At 44.3% G+C, this 18,861-nt stretch overlaps 1 protein-coding gene across 2 annotated transcripts; it reads left to right on the plus strand.

Annotated features, from left to right (window-relative positions):
- The first annotated feature begins 1,593 nt into the window (after nucleotides 1–1,593).
- Nucleotides 1,594–14,116, plus strand: LOC136625225 (F-box only protein 40-like). Of its 2 annotated transcripts, XM_066599266.1 has the most exons (9): nucleotides 6,157–6,311; nucleotides 8,284–8,386; nucleotides 10,375–10,452; nucleotides 10,651–10,729; nucleotides 10,867–10,946; nucleotides 11,118–11,259; nucleotides 11,381–11,553; nucleotides 11,631–11,741; nucleotides 13,921–14,116. In XM_066599266.1, exons 1-9 carry the CDS (start codon nucleotides 6,280–6,282, stop codon nucleotides 14,005–14,007), a joined length of 885 nt encoding a protein of 294 aa, XP_066455363.1. In that variant the 5' UTR covers nucleotides 6,157–6,279; the 3' UTR covers nucleotides 14,008–14,116. The 2 variants fall into 2 exon arrangements, with proteins under 2 accessions (XP_066455362.1, XP_066455363.1); XM_066599265.1 differs by lacking the exons at nucleotides 10,867–10,946; nucleotides 11,118–11,259; nucleotides 11,381–11,553; nucleotides 11,631–11,741; nucleotides 13,921–14,116 and adding exons at nucleotides 1,594–1,659; nucleotides 3,195–3,246 and having other exon boundaries at nucleotides 4,422–6,311; nucleotides 10,651–10,671.
- Nucleotides 14,117–18,861: the final 4,745 nt, after the last annotated feature.

The raw sequence follows: 18,861 nt of genomic DNA on the forward strand, positions 1-18,861 counted from the left end.
CTTTCCGACCCCACTGTATATAAACAGTAACAATAGCTGGTGGTCACGTCTTACATCTCCTTTTCCCGAACAGTGACCTCCTCTCCGCAGGTAACTCATCCACAGCAGAAAAATCCTCCTGAAGACGGTATTGTGTCATCCTATTCAAATGAATGGGACTGGATTCTAAGCCAGGTTTGGTGCGGATTCTGCACAAAAATCTACCATGTGAGCATACTCTTGGAGTGGGGCCCCAACTGCACAAACCTCATAAAGGCAGAACCTCCCCTATTCGTGGGAAGTTTATAGCCAGAATATGTCCTTTCACCAGCAAAATGTTGCAGCCATTGACCACCATGACATCCAATAAACTATTAATGATAAAACATGAGGAAATACTGATACAAATGATTTAAAGTAAATATTCCTGCAAAATAGTGGGGGTATGTCCTCATGGACCTTATTGCTTAGGGATGTATATAAGTCCCAGTCCATCTTGCAGAATAGCTGCAGGAATTCTGTGGTGGCCAAATTTGCACCTAAGGGCTCACACCCACTTGCGCTTTTTTTTATGCTGCGATATCGCTACGTTTTTTTAACGCGATTGTCAATGAGACTTTCTAATGTTAAAAACACATTCCAGGTTTGTCCCATTGACAATCGTGTTAAAAAATGCAGCTATATCGCAACGTTAAAATGGTGCAAGTGGGTAAGAGCCCTAAATGATGCCGATTTTACTGCATTTTCAGTTGTGGAACGGCTTGGTATATCAAGGGGTGAATTCCGCAGTGTTAACAGACATGCAAAATCAGAATCTGTAGCATTTTTCAAAAACACTGTGGATTCGTCACGTAAAATATCCTCATGATGGCTCGTACTGCAAATGCTATGTAAATTTCACAGCGCATCCTGCGTATGTAAAGGTTGCCTAACCTGTAAGAGTGCTGCCTTTTATGAAAGAAACACATCCCGGTACATGCATTTCTTCACATACATGACAATAGCATGGTTTAATAAGAAGATCTAAAAATCACACCTACATGCGAGTAGCAATTTTTTTTCTTAACTCGCCCATAGGAAATAATAAATGAGCTTTTTCTAGAATCGCAGGAAAACAGGAAACGCTGCAGCTTTTCTATATCACAGCATCCCTGCAAGAAAAAATATGTAAATAGACCCATTGAAAATAATCGGTTTACATTTGTGCATCTCACAACGTATAACGCACACGAGAAAATTACAGATATAAATACGGCCTAATGTATCCAGCATTTGTTGTGCAGGCCAGCCGGTGTTTTCAGGGACAGAGCCCCCATGTGGCTGGTATACTTGTATACTTGGGATTGTGGGCCACTCACATTTCCCCTTTTAATCCCACATTATGCTGCTGCTTCCAAAAAGGGTGGATGAATTGGGGAAAAAGTGACCGTACAAAATAATGCCCATTTTGCCCCTGATGTATTGGTGGTGATCTGCAATGGGATATGAGCTCAGTGTCCTCTGTGTCAGGGAAAGGGTTAATGCAGGCAGCAAACTTGTAAGAGGAGATACCTTGGGCACGCTGACCGTAGACTGCTATTTATAAAAGCCCACATGACCTTGTCTTGTGTAAGACAGCGAGGGGCTGCAAAACCCACTACAATGAGGGCAAAGTAGGCAGAGAAGTGACCGGACTCCCAGGTGAGAAGGCTCAGAGTGACAGATAAACTGTAAAGGGTCCGGGGGGCACTGAGTCCACATCACAGGAAGTGGGGGATACACTGTGAGAGGTACAGGAGGAACTGAGGGCATAACATAGAGACTGGCGCACATGTGGAGTATTAGGCCATAGTATAGAAAGAGGAGGGAGAAACAGTTACAGCACAGAGCAATATACACCAGGGTATACAGGGTCAGTGGGGTCATATCGCGGAGGGATATGTACTATGAGGGGTACAGCGGGCATCTGGGTCATAGAACAGAAAATATTCACTATGAGGGGTACAGAAGGGATAGAGGTTATAACACTATGAGGGGTACAGTGTCACTGGGATCATAGCACAGAGGAATATACATGGGCAATAGAATTAGAGCACAGGTGGATATACACTGAGAGGTTCAGGGGCATTGGGGCATAGCTCAAAGTTATATGCATTGAGATAGGTATTGGGGAAAATTCTGATGATAACAGAGCAATCTATACTATGAGATTACAGGAGGGAATGGGGTTATATTACATAATGAGGCATACTGTATGAGCCACTGACTGTAGAGGACAATGGGGACAAGACAAGGTCAGCATTGAGATGTTCCTATCCCATTTAATATTGTATATTAAGAAATTACTCAGAAGGCGGCTCTTCCTTATACGAGTTCTGTTCTCTATATCTACATCATACTGATCATCTCATGGTATAGGCTCGGCTGTAAACAATACATACAATGTGCACATACTTTACCGCTGTCACCCCATATACTGTGACCACCTTGTATACTTTGACCACTCCATACACTGCAATGCCCTCCTACACTGTGATTACCCCACACACTGTGACCACAGACACTGATGACTGACAGAGAACAACTTTATTTTAGGATTTCCAACCAGTGATATCTCAGGTCTAGAAAACTTTTTTTTTTTGCTAAACCGATGGATCAGTTGTTCATGACTGGACAGAACTCACAAGAACAAAGCTAAACATCTCCATCCATCCCATTGTCCTCTACAGTTAGCAACTCGCTCTGTATGTTTCGCTATGTTTTATGACCCCAACACCCTCTGTACCCTTCATGCTGTATATCCCCATGTGACATATACCAAGCACTCTCTAAATCCCTCACAGTATATAGTCATGTGTACAATGACCCTCATGCCCCTCTGCATCCCTCTTACTGTATATCCCTCTGTGCTCCTCGGTACCCCTCATACTGTGCATCCCTTTGTGCTTTTAATCCAGTGCCTCCCTATACTGCTCACATTGTATATCCCTCTGGCTATGACTGCAATGCCCTCTGAAAGCCTTACACTTAATATGCCTATCTGCTGTGACGATAATGCCAATGCCCTCTGTACCCCTCACACTTTATCTAGTTCTGTATTATGACCCCAATGCCAAGTCTCAGTAGTCATTTAAGGTTGGACTTTATTATACATATCTTTGCCAGTCAGGGGGAGCAATTGTCATTTCCATGAATTAAAGCTCTGTTTTAGTTATTGTAAATTTCTCCATTCACAGCTGGATGACATTTGAATAACTTCTGAGCAAAAATAGAGACTGACAGAAAATGGTGAGTAATATAACTATTCATATAACTGAATAAATAAATCAGATTCTTCTACTGATAGAAGTTCTAATCTCAAAGTGATCCTCCGGTTTTGGGACAAAATCCTGGTCCTGAACCAGGAAGGGAGGGGCTATAATATCTGTAGTTGTTCTTTGCTGCCCCTCCAAACTGCCAGTTCAGGGTTTTTAGCTACGCAAAATGGCTAACACAATCTTGAGACTACCTAATCCCACACAGTGCATTGGTATTTTTAGACTATGCACTATACGTGCTCTCTGATTGGCCATAGCTGCTCATGTGATCAGTATTGGCCAATCAGAGAGCAGAGCAGTGTACATTAGGTAGTTAGAAAAATGCTGAGACCATCTTGGATGCTGTTAGGAAAAACAATCATAAGATGGATTTCATAGTGTTTCACCGACTGCTCCGAATTATATGAGAAGTTGTGTACACAAATCACTGACACATAACACAGCCAGTATTATCCGACAATGATGCTCTTCTGCCTTTATTAACATCCTCACGGTACATATATATCATAGATTACGTATCATCAGACAAACACGCTCCCCTGTAATCATAAGAACTCATGATTGGCTCTAGGTGCTAATGGCTTAACATATGTTAACATCTTAACGTGTGTTACTACTAAGTATGTGATTTCTAGGAAACCAAAACCTAAGAAGGGGAAGAAGCTCATTCTGTATTCATTCTAACAGCTCCTCTTTGAAGGTAGGGGGGGCAGAACCCGCTATCTCAGGACATTTCTAAGCCAGGAAAAGAAATGGGGGAGTATGAGCCTGCATCTACACACCAGTGCACAACATAAACGAGTTAACCATTTAGATGCTAGTTATCCACTAAGAAGGAACATATATATATATATACCATAGGATACAATATTTTATTACAATAACAGATGCCCAAATGTGGCAGCTTGGAGGTTTGGCAGAGAAGAACAACTGCAGGCAATATATACCTTGCCCCTCCTGTCCTGTGGCAGAATTTTGTCCTGAAACTGGAGAGTCGCTTTAAGTGTCATGAGGAGAATTACATAACTCAAAATGAATTAATAGAGAGGATGGTGGCTCTAATAAGCTAGTAGTTAGTGCTATAAAATGATAGGAATTTCATTTTTTTATATCTTTTTATTTTATTTTTTGTTGTGAACATATTAGGGAAGAACCCAGCGACCTCCAGCAGGACAGCACAGGCATTGCCAGAACTGCTTCAACAAGCGCTGCAATGCACCTATCAATTCTGGCATCTCCTGTTTGGTGATGAGCTGTAAATTATACTGTGGTGCCACCTTCCACATGTGCAAAGAGGAAGAACATCAACTTCTGTGCCCCAATGAGTGGGTGCCCTGCCTAAACTCTGTGTTTGGCTGCCCTTTCTCAATGTCCCGATGCAAGCAGGCAAAACATCTGAAGGTCTGCCCGGCCAGCGTGGTCTGCTGCTCCATGGACTGGAACCGCTGGCCAGCTATAGATAAAGACCAGACGCTTTATAAAAATCTCCTGCAGGAAAAACGTGAAGAGGAACGTCTGGATGTGGCAATGACACTGAGGGACCAGAATATTCTCTTTAACTCTCTCAAAATGGCTGAACTTTATCCAGAGCTCTCAGATGATCCTAAAGACACAATAACTAGAGGTCCATCGGAGGTGGAGGAGGATGGTGGTGCAGTAGGGGGAGCAAATCCTGAAGATGTGGGAAACGTAGACGTAAGTAATGGGGAGATAGTTGGACTGACTCAGTTTGAGCGAGAGGCATTGGCTCGGGGACAGGATGGATTGGATTTAGATAAATTCCAAATGTGGGACTCTATATTTAGCAAAGAGATGAGAGCAGCAAAGTGTTTGCAGTCTGGTACTGGACAGACCAGCAGCAACAAGCCTCCTGACAACAAACCCAAAGCAGAAGCAGGGAAAAGTCAAGAAGATGAAAGCAAAAAGTCAGAAGAAGGCACAAAGCCACAGTTGGCCAATCTGGAAAAGATGGGGCTTGCTCCTTGGCAAGAGGGTGTTTTGGAAAGACTGAAATCTGAGGTGGATTGTGGGAGTTACAACATGTATTTAGTGCACCACGGTAGCATGCTGATACGATTTGGACAGATGGCTGCCTGTACTCCTCGAGATAAGGACTTTGTTTATGGCAAACTGGAAGCCCAGACTTTGAAGACTGTCCACACCTTCAAAATACCAACAAGCTACTGCGGCAGGAGGGCAAAACTTGCAGATGATAACATCAAGAAAGAGAAAGCTGAGAAACTGGTGGACACTTCTGACCTTGGAATCCCAGTAGACAATTTACCATTGACTGAAACCATTTACACTACTTTACTAGTGGCCCTTGAGAGGGAGCTGAGGGGTCATGTCGTATCTCAGCTGAAAGCCCTTGATGGATTGCTCATTGACTTTGGAACCCAGACCTATGATTTTGGAACAGATCCTTTTACCAAAAGGACAGTTTTATTAGATCTTCTGGCTGAGAAGAACATGAGAAGTTTAGGTCTGCACTTGGATATAGAGAGTGAATGTGTGACTAGTAGACACAACAAGTCCAATTCCTCCTTCACCTTCTCCTGTAACCTCTTCTTTCGTCGAGATGAGTTTGCTTCACACTTTAGAAATGTCCACTCTGACATACAGACCTGCCTGGGTGGCTGGTTCCAACAATGCTGCCCACTTTCTTACTTGGGTTGCACCTTTGTACAAAACAGGTTCCGTGCTGCAGGACAAAAATCGCAGGTCATCTACAGCAAGCCTATGCAGACATTTGCAATAAAACCACTAGTCGATGATTCTTTATATGAAGGCGTAAGACCCAATCTGTCAAGAAGTCATAGAGGGAAGAGCAAGGATTCCTTGAGCAACCTGCCGTTTGAGGTCCTACAACATATTGCTGGGTTCCTGGACAGCTTTAGCCTGTGTCAGCTCTCACAGGTGTCTTCGTCCATGAGAGATATCTGTGCCTCACTATTACAGGAGAGGGGGATGGTCCACTTGTACTGGGAGAAGAAGACATATTCACATGGTGGAACCTCATGGAGATCTCGGAAGAAGGTAGGTGCAAGGGCATACCTATCATAGAGGCAGACCATGTGACTGCTATGGGAATACTGGAGAGACCGAGTGCTGGTCTGCTTAGTCTAGTTCTCTTTCCTATCAGGTGGTGAGAACCTGAATACAGAGGAACTGCAATGTTAGAAAACACAGGGAATTAGCCCAAGGGTCATGGCAAGTGGATGGAGGGAGAAACGCACTAAGCTTTAATGCCATTTAACACCATAATGGACTTTAACACCATAATGAACGGTTCATTTTGATCTTTGGTATGGAAATAAGTTGAGTTCTGTACTTCACCCAACGTGAAGTAGCCTGAAAAAAATGTAACTGGGTAACCTCAACCTGAAGCCTGTGTCTCCTGCTGATAGTGTTTCAGAGCTGATGTGAATGGCCTCACCAGTCTGCTCATTGCCTTGGTTCGCTATGAATAAGTACTGGCAATGCCTAGGGGCAAATTAATGGTGGGTTATGACAGCTGTTGCCCATACTTGTTCATCATGAAGAATATGTGTTGTCTGTTACTGCATGATTATCAATACATTGCATTGTATACTGTATCTATTCCTATAGTACAGTTGCTCATGGACCCTTTCATAATTGTTACATGTCTATCCAAGTTCAAGCACATGGCTATCTCTGGCAGTCCAAATGAAATAACTGGAGTGGCAGTTTGCATTCACTTGAAGATGCTCTGAACCACCCTTCTTGGAATAGGTGGGGGTTACAGCGATCAGCAAGTTATCAGTTGACAACCCCTTTACATATATCTATGTTTCCTTTCACAACCACTTTTGATGTTCCAGTGCATCAAAAAGAAAAAATAAGCACTTTTGCTAATGGTTTTGGTTAAAATTCGGCAGTTTTTTTTGTTTACAGCTCCTATGCAAATTTATGTGTCTCCATGGTTACAGAGTACAAAAAAAACCCTGTGTAGCCTGATGCTGCAGTCATATTCTCCTCTATTTGTCTTCTAAACTGCCAATTGAGTATGAAGAATTGAGTATGAAGTAGGGCACAGATGGGAGAGAGTCTGACTACAGGATCAGGCTACGCAGGGTTTGTAGTCTGTAACCATGGAGACATGGGTCTGCAAAAGAGCATAGAAGTCCTCCACATAGTTTTATCCCCATATAGTAAAAGGGATGACACCAGAGCTCTTCCCAAGAGCCCCATAGCAGCTGCCCTTGCCTGGCACTTACTGCATTGATGTCTGTTTGTATTCACTGATAGCAAACTCTTGGGATGTCATGAAGAAAAATTCAATCTTGGAGGGATCCTGAAGTGAGTATATAACCGTCCAGCTCGGACTACAGGATTATAGAAAGGACCAAGTCTGCTTTCTTTCAGAGATGGAACCTCACCTGGTATCACAGCTCTGCTCCATTGATGTGGATTAGCTGCAATACCACACGTAACCTGTGGACAAGTGTGGTGCTGTTCTTACAAGGGAGAGCCAAGTAATTCATACTACCTGGTAATCCTAGGATGTGTCCAGTACAGATTTACCCCTACCAATATATAGGGTCTATAGTAGGACTACCTGGTGGTTCACCCCAGCCACTTCCACTCCTCTGACTATAACTAAATCTTAAGAGTCAGATGAAGTAGGTCCAGGTGCTGAGACCCCATTGATCTCCAATGAACAGGCAGCTGAGCTCTGTGCCCAATATTGTTTTTTTTTTTTTTTTTGTGGTGGGTCTTGGCACCTGTAACCCTACTGTTTAACATCAGTGTTAAGTTTATTGATCTATTGGAGCCACTGGATGCTGGCACCTTATGTATGGGAAGGCAGAGGACATTCATGATGGTAGCTGCAGACGTACACCCAGCTTTCCTGAACACCTGAAAAGAAGCAGGAGTATAAATTATTGCTTGTTATCAGTTCAGTGGTGAGATATATGGAACTTGCATAAGCTGGTATTTGGTGATGTTGCTAACATTGACCCCCCCCCCCCCCTTCTGTATACAGATCCCCATTTCAGTTGCTGAGTGGTTTATTTCTCCCATTGGATGTGATGCGTCGCTGGCATACAATGGCTACAGCAGATTCCTGGCTCCAAGATCTCTTAGAGGTAAGTCTGGCGGTCTGGGTTATGTGTTTGGAGCAACTTAAAGGGTCTGGTTTTACCAGACAACATCCCTTTTAATAGGGCTGCCTGTAGTAAAATAAACACAGCTGTACTTGCCCTTTAGGCCTAATGTCCACGGCACATGCAGATTCTGCATGGTGAATCCTGCACAGACCCGGCCTGTGACCCTGTGTACCTGCCCGTGTTTTTCCCCCTATACTGTGGATGTGCTGGCTGGCGCACTGTACAGATTTATTTTTTACTTTTTAAATCCTTTCTTACTGCAGAATCCACGGCCCGCAATGTCAATTGTGGACTGTCTGTGGGCCGGATGTCTTCCATTGACTTCAATGGAAGCTGCAGTCACATGACCACTGCAGCCAATGAGAGGCTGCAGTATCACTGCTCATGGCATGAACACTCACATCCTAGGCACCATAATGTGAGGAGTTGAGCCCCCACCAATCTTAAATGGGGTCTTTTGTCCCCTGTCCTCCTCACTGCAGGCTTACTGTAGTGAGGAGGCGACTGAATAGAGCGCTGGTTGTGGAAGCACACTATCACTCATCCCCTTGCAATGGGACTGCTGAGATACCTGAGCAGCACAGTTATTTTCCGCAACACCACTGAAATGAATGGAGCACCGACTGCATGCTCAGCCAGAACTCCACTTATTGTTAAAGGGGTTGTCTCGAGGAAGCAGTGAATTTTTTTTTTGCCCAGTCCCCCTAATTAAGCATACATTACTAAGCCCCCCTGTAAATGACTTTTCTAGCTGGTTTGTACTTACAGTTCCAGCGTTTCGGCAACTTATAAAAATTTTCCCAAGATGGCCGCCGGCTTTTTTCCCGTTGCTTGCTGTAGCCCGACGTGCGCGCTCCCGAGACGCTACCAGCTGTGTTTCCCTGACAACCAGACGCCCCGCAGCCGCCGACCGGACCCCTGGATTGAACGCGGCCGACCACGGCACAGTCACCCACTGCCAGGCAGCAGGTAACCGGCGCTAGACCCCTGACAACAGACAAAGGCCCAGCGGCAGACCCCCCGGCCCATCACTTACTTGGGGGGCTTCTCGGGGCGGCTTCTCGGGGCGGCTTGGCGGCTTCTTGGGGCGGCTTCTCGGGACAGCTGGGCGGCTCAAGTTTCTGCACCTTCCTCTAAGAGAGGATGGTACAGAATGGCCGCTCCAGCGCGCTCCCGAGCAGTGACCGCTCGTCTGCACATGCGCAGAAGAGCTGTAGCGGGGAGCACACTGAAGCGGCTCCTGCTGAGAGCAGAAGACCGGACTGCGCAAGCGCGTCTAAAAAAAAAAAACAAGCCGCCAGCGAATTTAGACTGAACCATGGAGACGAGGACGCCAGCAACGGAGCAGGTAAGTGAATAACTTCTGTATGGCTCATAATTAATGCACGATGTATATTACAAAGTGCATTAATATGGCCATACAGAAGTGCTGAACCCCACTTGATTTCGCGAGACAACCCCTTTAAAGGCAGAGCCAGACACAATCTGTTCTGGAGATCTTCAGGCTCTCAATGATTAGGCCCCCTGGTCAGCATGGGAATAGGGGGGGGATAACCTGTTATCTTGGTACAACCCCTCTAATTGCCTCCAGTGCAGGTAAAATGTAACAAGCTATTAGAATCTAAGATTTGTCTAGACTTGATACAATTGTAACAATCTTCTCTGAACTTAACCTCAGCTGTGAGAAGTATTGGGTCAGACGTTAAAGGGTTTCTCCCTTAAAGGGTCTGCAGCATCTCGCACTTTTGGGTGGGGACTGCTAGAGATAGCTGATCGCTTGAACTTCTCCCCCTCACCCAAGCAGGACGGAGGACACACGATTTACAGTATTCTGCGCCCTTGGCGCAGTTCTTTCTGGCACATTGAACAAATGCCTATACACATCACAGGCGATCTCACACTGACCTTATCATAATGCAGTATTTACAGTCTGTTTAGGTCTGTCCTGATGCGCTCTCTCCTTACAGGCATGCAGTAACGTGTTGGTTCCTAGGCCACAGGGAATGTGCCTGTCCTGCAGAGAGCGCCAGGCGGTGGTGTCACAGGTTAGTGCGGGGCACGTCTGTCTGATCTCCTCGCTCTGTAGTCGTTCTGTTTATGAGGAACAGACACTGCCTATATTTATCTGTGGATGTAGGTAGACTGAAGCAGGGGGATCCGATGAGACTCTGTATCTGACCATAAGTGTAACCAATCTTGTAATACCCCACATTATAAGCTGCGTCTGTTTGATTCCTTATCAGAAGTCAAGGCACAAATTCAGCAATCGACAGAATGCAGGCAGGAGGTCCAAGGAGTACAGAGATACCAGACACCTATGTGGTGAGTTGGGTGGGACTTCAGGATCCAACATAAATGTCTACAGGTCACTTATCAGGAGTACAGGGGGGTCCTGAGCTCCATTCTGACAGGCGGCTCGAATTAAATGCACAGAACAGATCTGATTCTGTATTCCATAGAATGTCTCTGCAATCCGGATCAGAACTGCAATGAAGATTCCTCATGGAGGGAAGAGCGATCTGACCAAAGACAGAAATCGGTGAGTAGTGCTGCTTTTTCTTCCCCCCCCCCCCCCCCCCCCCTCCTTCCCTGTTGGGTGTAAAGTATGGCCTCCCTTTATTTTCATTGGGTTTTCCAGGATCTCTAGAACCATAACTGGCAAATGTGCTTGGCATAAACTCTGGTTCTTATAGACTTTCTCTTACTCCAGGGTCTATCCTCAATCCAGCAGCTGAAGAACTCTCTGAAGAAGGATTTGGAGACTCATCAGCTCTATCTCCATACTATAGAGACCCGGTTGAGTGGCCTAGAACGTCGCACACAGGATGTCACTAGAAACCTGGAGAGAGCCAGTAAGTGAGGACATGTCTATACTACTTGCCCATCCTCCTCCCTGATCTGTTACCCATCACTCCCATCACTTTCAGGTCGTACCCCTGTGACTCCCCTCTGACTGTTCATCCTGTCATGCAGATCTAGAGCTGGAAGCTATTAAACAAGGAAGTGTCCACCTAAAGACTCTTGTGGACGAGCAGATCTCTTCTCCGGTCACAGAAGACTTGGAGGATCTTGAGGAGAGTCTTTGGGAACGATGGCAGTGGAGTGGGTTGTCTGGGAGGAGTGTGCATCCTGTACACAGCACTCCTGTACGTAGATGTGATCAATGATTTATTAGACCTACATTGTAACGTAACAGTGTATTTATACTCTTTCATCTCGTCAGAAACTATGTAGAAAAAATGACCTTGGCTGCAGCTATGCCAGTGAGTGTCCAGAAGGTGGCAGCCGTGTGCATCAGAGGTCAGAGCTGCAGACTTGTAAGCACCACGTTGATGTGAGTATAGGGGAGCACAGGATAAAGGGGTGCAGAAGATGCTGAGAACTCTGTCAATGATACTAGGGGAGAAATTGCATCCATGGCAATAATTAATTATAACGGGTGTTTAGTACATACTTCTTAATTCAAAGACCTGAGAATCGCAGAGCTTGTCACTGACAGTCAAGGAATTCCTTATCCGAAAAACCTCTGCTTGGCATTGATGAATGCCACATGCTCCAAATCAAGAGGCTGATCTCAAGTCTAAAGGCTCATTTACACAACGATTAGCGCTCAAAATTCGTTCAAACCACAAATGAGCGATAATCGTTGCATATAAACGCTTGCATCGTGCACTTTTTGTTTGACCGTTAACTTTAAGGCGAACTTAAGATCCATCTTTCAGACACAGAGGTAAAGTGTCTCAAAAGACTGCACACTGTTATCTGCATGGGAGCCTGCAAATAACATTGTAATCTGCAGTCAGCCTCAATAGAACTGCTTTTGGAGGCCCTTTTATATGCAAATAAAGATGATAAAGTGTTAATGGCATTAACCCTTTATGCAAACAGATTGCAAAATCTTTCAAAGTATCTTTGCGTGTAAATAGGCCTTTAGGCTTCTTTCACATGAGCGCATGCTGGCCGTTTTCATGGCTGTCTGATATGCACTACGTTGGGGAAGGAAAAAGCTGAACGGGTGCACAAATCAAATGTTTGTGTGCCCGTTCATATAGCCTGGTAAGGTCGGCGCAAATGTGCCGACCTCACCAGGCCATCTACAATTTCCCCTCCCATCGCAGGCTTGCCTCTCTTCCTCCCTGCTCGTTCTGTGCAATGGGAGGGATGGGGCGGAGCTAAGCGCTTGTCCACCCTGCCTCCTCCCATTGATGGCTATGGACAAGGGGGGGGGGGGGGGGGGGAGCAGGCAGGCACTTGGCTCCGCCCCCATCCTAGCCCTTGTCCATAGCTTGAATGGGAGGAGGTGGAGTGGACTGGTGTTTGGTTACACACCCCCACTCCCACCCATTGCACAGAACGAGCGGGGAGGAAGAGAAGTGAGCCTGCATGGGGGTGGGGGAGGAGAATTGGAGCCCATGCAGCGGCTGACTTATTCCGGGCCAAAACATAGTTCCAGGACTATGTTTTGGGCCCCATGTAAAAACGCCGGGCCTTTTTCAGAAATGCGCCCATGTGATCTGATGCATTGAAATACATTGCATCAGATCACAGCACATATTGGCCGTCTGTGAAATGGCCGACCGATATGCGTGAAAGAAGCCTTAGGTTGTATTTACATGTTCAAGATTCTGGCCTAAAATTAAAGGAAGTCAGTGGGCTTCCCAGTCCAATGCAAGTGACTGGGGTATTACACCAACTGCATGCAATGGAAGAAGTCCACTCGCAATATGCATTATACTATATATTCTGCACAGAAAAGCCACTGACTGGATGGGTTCCCTTCAATGACAATGAGGTTTAAGTGCTTTTACCCTGATCGCTATGAGACAGATGACTAGTGTCCATTGGTGCATATTTAAATGGCCTTCATAAGGGCAGATTCGGACTGTTTAGTAACACTGCACACAGGGCAGTCCTTCAACCAAAAGGTCAGCCACATGTCCCTATTCACATGGTGAAGTATTCTGCTCAGGACTATCTTTGGGGTAGCAAAAAAGATTCAATTGACCAACAAATGAGCATCTGCTTGTTGGCTGATCAGTACCCTGTTCACATGGGGCATGATGGAGTGAACAACCATGCATTCACAATCACTGGCCTATGCCAAAGCACCTTAATCTGTATGGGTCCACAGCAGATCTGTGGCTGAAATTGGGATGTACCAGATTTCTGCCTTGTACATTTAAAAAGAAAAACCTGTCCTAAATCTTGACTGTTACGATTCATTCACATCGGAGGTTCTGTCCAGAACATCTGTCACTGATTTTCTTTGGAAAATGGGACAAAATGGTGTTGCAAGCAGCTGTATTTTATGCTGTAGATTCCCTCCTTCCCTGACCGCCATTAGTCAGTATCAGGGTGGTTGTTTTCCTGCTGCCCCAAACAGGAGGAAAATGAAATTCCCGACCACTGATGTGAATGAGCCCTATCTATGGCCCAATATTTCTCACAGCTGAAGTTTTGGTACATTTACAGAATGTTAATCTAAATAACTAAGATCTTTCATTCACTTCCAGGTTCTCATACAGCAGATAACACAGCAAATTCATCAAATGGAGAACAAAATAAGGTTCACCTCAAAGCTGTACCAACGTGTGGGGTAGTGCCGCTGCAGGAGCACTCGGTCATCTTGCTACTTTTCCCACAACTCTGGAGAAGGAAAAGTCTGAGATTTAATAAACTTAATAATAAACTCATTTAATAAACTTATTTATTAACAGCACAATGTGTTCTGAGCATTCATGGAATGTGTGGGTTTATACAGAAGGCGGCTATGAGACCAGGTTTCACACGGCGTCAAATCCTGTGACAAACCAATGGCCAGGGGGAACTGCAGCGGCTACAGGGCCCAATGTACGAGGGGTGGGCACTTGGGTCCAAAAAGGACAAGTTCTTAACACTTGTGCTGCCACTAGGTGGGCTTCTGCTATATGGATTCATACATCTGGTATTGAGGTTAGTGAGGCTGTATTAATCCCCAAGTATCAAGCTTTCCCTGGGAATGGCTTCTGAGAATAAGAACCGATTGTAGAAAACAGAATTTTTGGTGTGGTTGGTTTTGACATATGTCTTGCGTTGCGAATTAAGTGTAGCACCATGGTTTCAAAGTGTCATAAAGATCATAAAAACCATTTATGTATAGATACATGACTGGAATTTAGAGATGAGCGAGTATACTTGCTAAAGGCAATTGCTCGAGCGAGCATTGCCTTTAGCGAGTATCTTCCCGCTCGAGACGAAAGGTTCGGGTGCTGGCGTGGGGTAGCGGCAGTCAGCAGGAGGGAGCGAGGGGGGGGGGGGGGGCAGCAGGTACACTCTAAAGGCAATGCTCGCTCGAGCAATTGCCTTTAGCAAGTATTCTCGCTCATCTCTACTGGTATTGCATTCTATAGAGCATTAAACCAAGCCTGTTGGCTCAAGTTTCCATTGTGCAAGCACAATGTTTGAGGTGTCATTTTTGCGCTTTTATAAAGTGGGTTATAAGTTAAAAAAACAATATTTTTACTACTTGATTACATTGTCAGCCTTGGAGTGTGGAAACCACTAACCTTTTTTAAATATATGCATGATAAACAGAAAAATTTTATAAAAGCAATCACGGGAAGAAAGATCGCTGGATGAGGAATCCAAGAAGACCTGGATGTCCCATCCCAAGTATTAATGGGCTCAGCAGAGCCAAGGTGAACAAGTGCCCAATACAAATGTGCCAAGTGCTTTCACCACTCAGTTTAACGTATGCAAGGATCTGGGACAATAACAGATATTGCAACCTTGTGAGTGTCCTCAGTCCAATGTGAATGATTTCATGCTGTGTAGTCATTGCTGAACAAACAAATACCACAGTTATCTAATGACTGTCAATACCAATAACCAGCTTTGCCACCACTTGATGTGATCACAGACCAACTAGTATCAGAGCTACCGTTTAATGCAACTGCTGCGTTTTGCATTATGGACATGCAATTGTGCAAAATGATTCTAGTCTCTTGGCATTTTGTATCGTACTCCTCTCCATAGACCAGCGGTTTGTAAGTTGAGAATTCTTTGTTCTTCAATTAAGGTTTTGTGAAAACGTGTAAATACATAAATTATTTGATTTCTAAATATTGTAGAACAAAATGTTAGAATAGGAGATAAGTACTTGTAACTTCAGATATTATGGTGCTTATGAAATGTTGTAACTGTTTTCGTTGTAATGAAAACTTGTTTAAAGTCTTTAATCTGTGTTATACAAAATTATTACCTATTCGCCAAGTGGCCACACAGACATATTCTACACCTCAAACTAGCGGCTGTGTTCCAACACAGCCATGTCCAACTTTTTTTTTTTTTTTTGCATTGAAAGTTTAAATAAAAATCCTGCAGTTCTCACACTGACCCCTCTACCTAATAATCTGACATTTCCTCTTCTGTGGAGAACATTTCATCAGTCCTCTCACAGACAGGATGACACTGACAGGTGAAAAGCAAGGATGATTATAGTATGTCTGGGAAAGGCTTCAGACTCTTACTCTTCTTACATTTATCTTGTGGCTTTCGGCAAATAAAACATGTTTTTCCTCTCATTCTGCACTCATTACCCCATAATGACAAACTGAAACCATTTTGCATTAACATATTCTGAGCCTTTTGTATGACAGACAATTTGGCTCTGGGAGGCCCTTCCATTTCTCTCGATCATCTTTGAGATGTTTGACACCTTGATTGTGAGTCCCCCTGTGGTAAATTCAATTAACTAGACATAATTTTAAGATTTGTACCCCTGTCTATATAAAGGTCTCCCAACTCATAATGCCAAAGCAGAGCAATGAGGAGGAAAGAATTGCCTGTAGACCTCACAGGATTGTGTTGGGGAACAGATCTGGAGAAAGCTACAAATGTCTGCTGCCCTAAAGGTTCCTCAGAGCATAGTGACCTCCATAATTCTTTACTGGGTCAGCCAAGCTCTAGGAAGAGTCCTGGTTCTACCATTAATCTAAGTCATTGGGGAAGAAGGGCGTTGGTGACAGAGATGACCAAGAATCCAATGGTTACACTGGCTGAGCGCCAAAGATCTTGTGTGCAAATGGGAGAAACTTCCAGAAAGTCATCCCTCACTGCAGCCCTCCACCAATCTCGGCTTTATGGCAGAAGGGCCAGAAAGAAGCCGACTCTCCATAGAAGACATGAGAGCCCGTCTGAAGTTTGCTAAAAAGCACCTACAGGGCTCACAGATTGTGAGAAACAAAATTGAACTTTTCATCCTCAGTTCTAAGCATTGTCTGGAGGTAACCAGGAACCGTTCATCACATGCCCAATACCATTCATATGGTGAAGCCTGGTGGTGGTAGCATCATCATGCCGGGGGACAGGGAGACTGGTCAGGGTTGATGGAAACCTGAATGGGGCAAAGTACAGAGATTTTTTTTTTTTAAAACCTTTTCCAGAGTGTAAATGATCTCAGACTGAGCAAAAGGTTCACCTTCCAACAAGATGATGACCCTAAGCACCGCAGAGACAACACAGCAGTAGCTTAGAGACTACTTTTAATGTCCTTGAGTGACTCAGACAGATCTTTAGCTTGAACCCAATCAAGCATCTCTGGAGAGACCTGTGGCCATCTACAGACAGCCCCCATGCATCTTGACAGTGCTTGAAAGGATCGATAGAGAATAATGGCAGACAGTCCCTAAATCCAGGTGCGCAAACCTTGTGGCATCAGACCCAAGAAGACTGGAGGCTAGAATTGCTGTCAATGGTGCTTCAACTAAGCCCTAAGTGCAGGGTTTGAATACTTATGTCAATGCTAAATGGTCTTCATTTTGAAAAAATTAAATATTACTAATATTCTGTTTTCACTTTGTCATCATGGAGTATTGAGTGCAGAATGAGGAGAAATGTTTTATTTTTTTTATTTTTTGCACAAGGTCACAACATAACCAAATGTAAAGAAAGGAAAAGGTCTGATGACTTTCCGACCCCACTGTATATAAACAGTAACAATAGCTGGTGGTCACGTCTTACATCTCCTTTTCCCGAACAGTGACCTCCTCTCCGCAGGTAACTCATCCACAGCAGAAAAATCCTCCTGAAGACGGTATTGTGTCATCCTATTCAAATGAATGGGACTGGATTCTAAGCCAGGTTTGGTGCGGATTCTGCACAAAAATCTACCATGTGAGCATACTCTTGGAGTGGGGCCCCAACTGCACAAACCTCATAAAGGCAGAACCTCCCCTATTCGTGGGAAGTTTATAGCCAGAATATGTCCTTTCACCAGCAAAATGTTGCAGCCATTGACCACCATGACATCCAATAAACTATTAATGATAAAACATGAGGAAATACTGATACAAATGATTTAAAGTAAATATTCCTGCAAAATAGTGGGGGTATGTCCTCATGGACCTTATTGCTTAGGGATGTATATAAGTCCCAGTCCATCTTGCAGAATAGCTGCAGGAATTCTGTGGTGGCCAAATTTGCACCTAAGGGCTCACACCCACTTGCGCTTTTTTTTATGCTGCGATATCGCTACGTTTTTTTAACGCGATTGTCAATGAGACTTTCTAATGTTAAAAACACATTCCAGGTTTGTCCCATTGACAATCGTGTTAAAAAATGCAGCTATATCGCAACGTTAAAATGGTGCAAGTGGGTAAGAGCCCTAAATGATGCCGATTTTACTGCATTTTCAGTTGTGGAACGGCTTGGTATATCAAGGGGTGAATTCCGCAGTGTTAACAGACATGCAAAATCAGAATCTGTAGCATTTTTCAAAAACACTGTGGATTCGTCACGTAAAATATCCTCATGATGGCTCGTACTGCAAATGCTATGTAAATTTCACAGCGCATCCTGCGTATGTAAAGGTTGCCTAACCTGTAAGAGTGCTGCCTTTTATGAAAGAAACACATCCCGGTACATGCATTTCTTCACATACATGACAATAGCATGGTTTAATAAGAAGATCTAAAAATCACACCTACATGCGAGTAGCAATTTTTTTTCTTAACTCGCCCATAGGAAATAATAAATGAGCTTTTTCTAGAATCGCAGGAAAACAGGAAACGCTGCAGCTTTTCTATATCACAGCATCCCTGCAAGAAAAAATATGTAAATAGACCCATTGAAAATAATCGGTTTACATTTGTGCATCTCACAACGTATAACGCACACGAGAAAATTACAGATATAAATACGGCCTAATGTATCCAGCATTTGTTGTGCAGGCCAGCCGGTGTTTTCAGGGACAGAGCCCCCATGTGGCTGGTATACTTGTATACTTGGGATTGTGGGCCACTCACATTTCCCCTTTTAATCCCACATTATGCTGCTGCTTCCAAAAAGGGTGGATGAATTGGGGAAAAAGTGACCGTACAAAATAATGCCCATTTTGCCCCTGATGTATTGGTGGTGATCTGCAATGGGATATGAGCTCAGTGTCCTCTGTGTCAGGGAAAGGGTTAATGCAGGCA

Source organism: Eleutherodactylus coqui, chromosome 4 (assembly GCF_035609145.1).
Source record: "Eleutherodactylus coqui strain aEleCoq1 chromosome 4, aEleCoq1.hap1, whole genome shotgun sequence".
In the NCBI taxonomy this organism is placed as follows: Eukaryota; Metazoa; Chordata; class Amphibia; order Anura; family Eleutherodactylidae; genus Eleutherodactylus; species Eleutherodactylus coqui.

Bases quoted from the DNA above. Each gene is read 5' to 3' on its own strand.
- LOC136625225 (XM_066599265.1), top strand. The intron at 6,312-8,283 runs GTAGGTGCAAGG...TTCTGTATACAG, and splicing joins CATGGAGATCTCGGAAGAAG to ATCCCCATTTCAGTTGCTGA.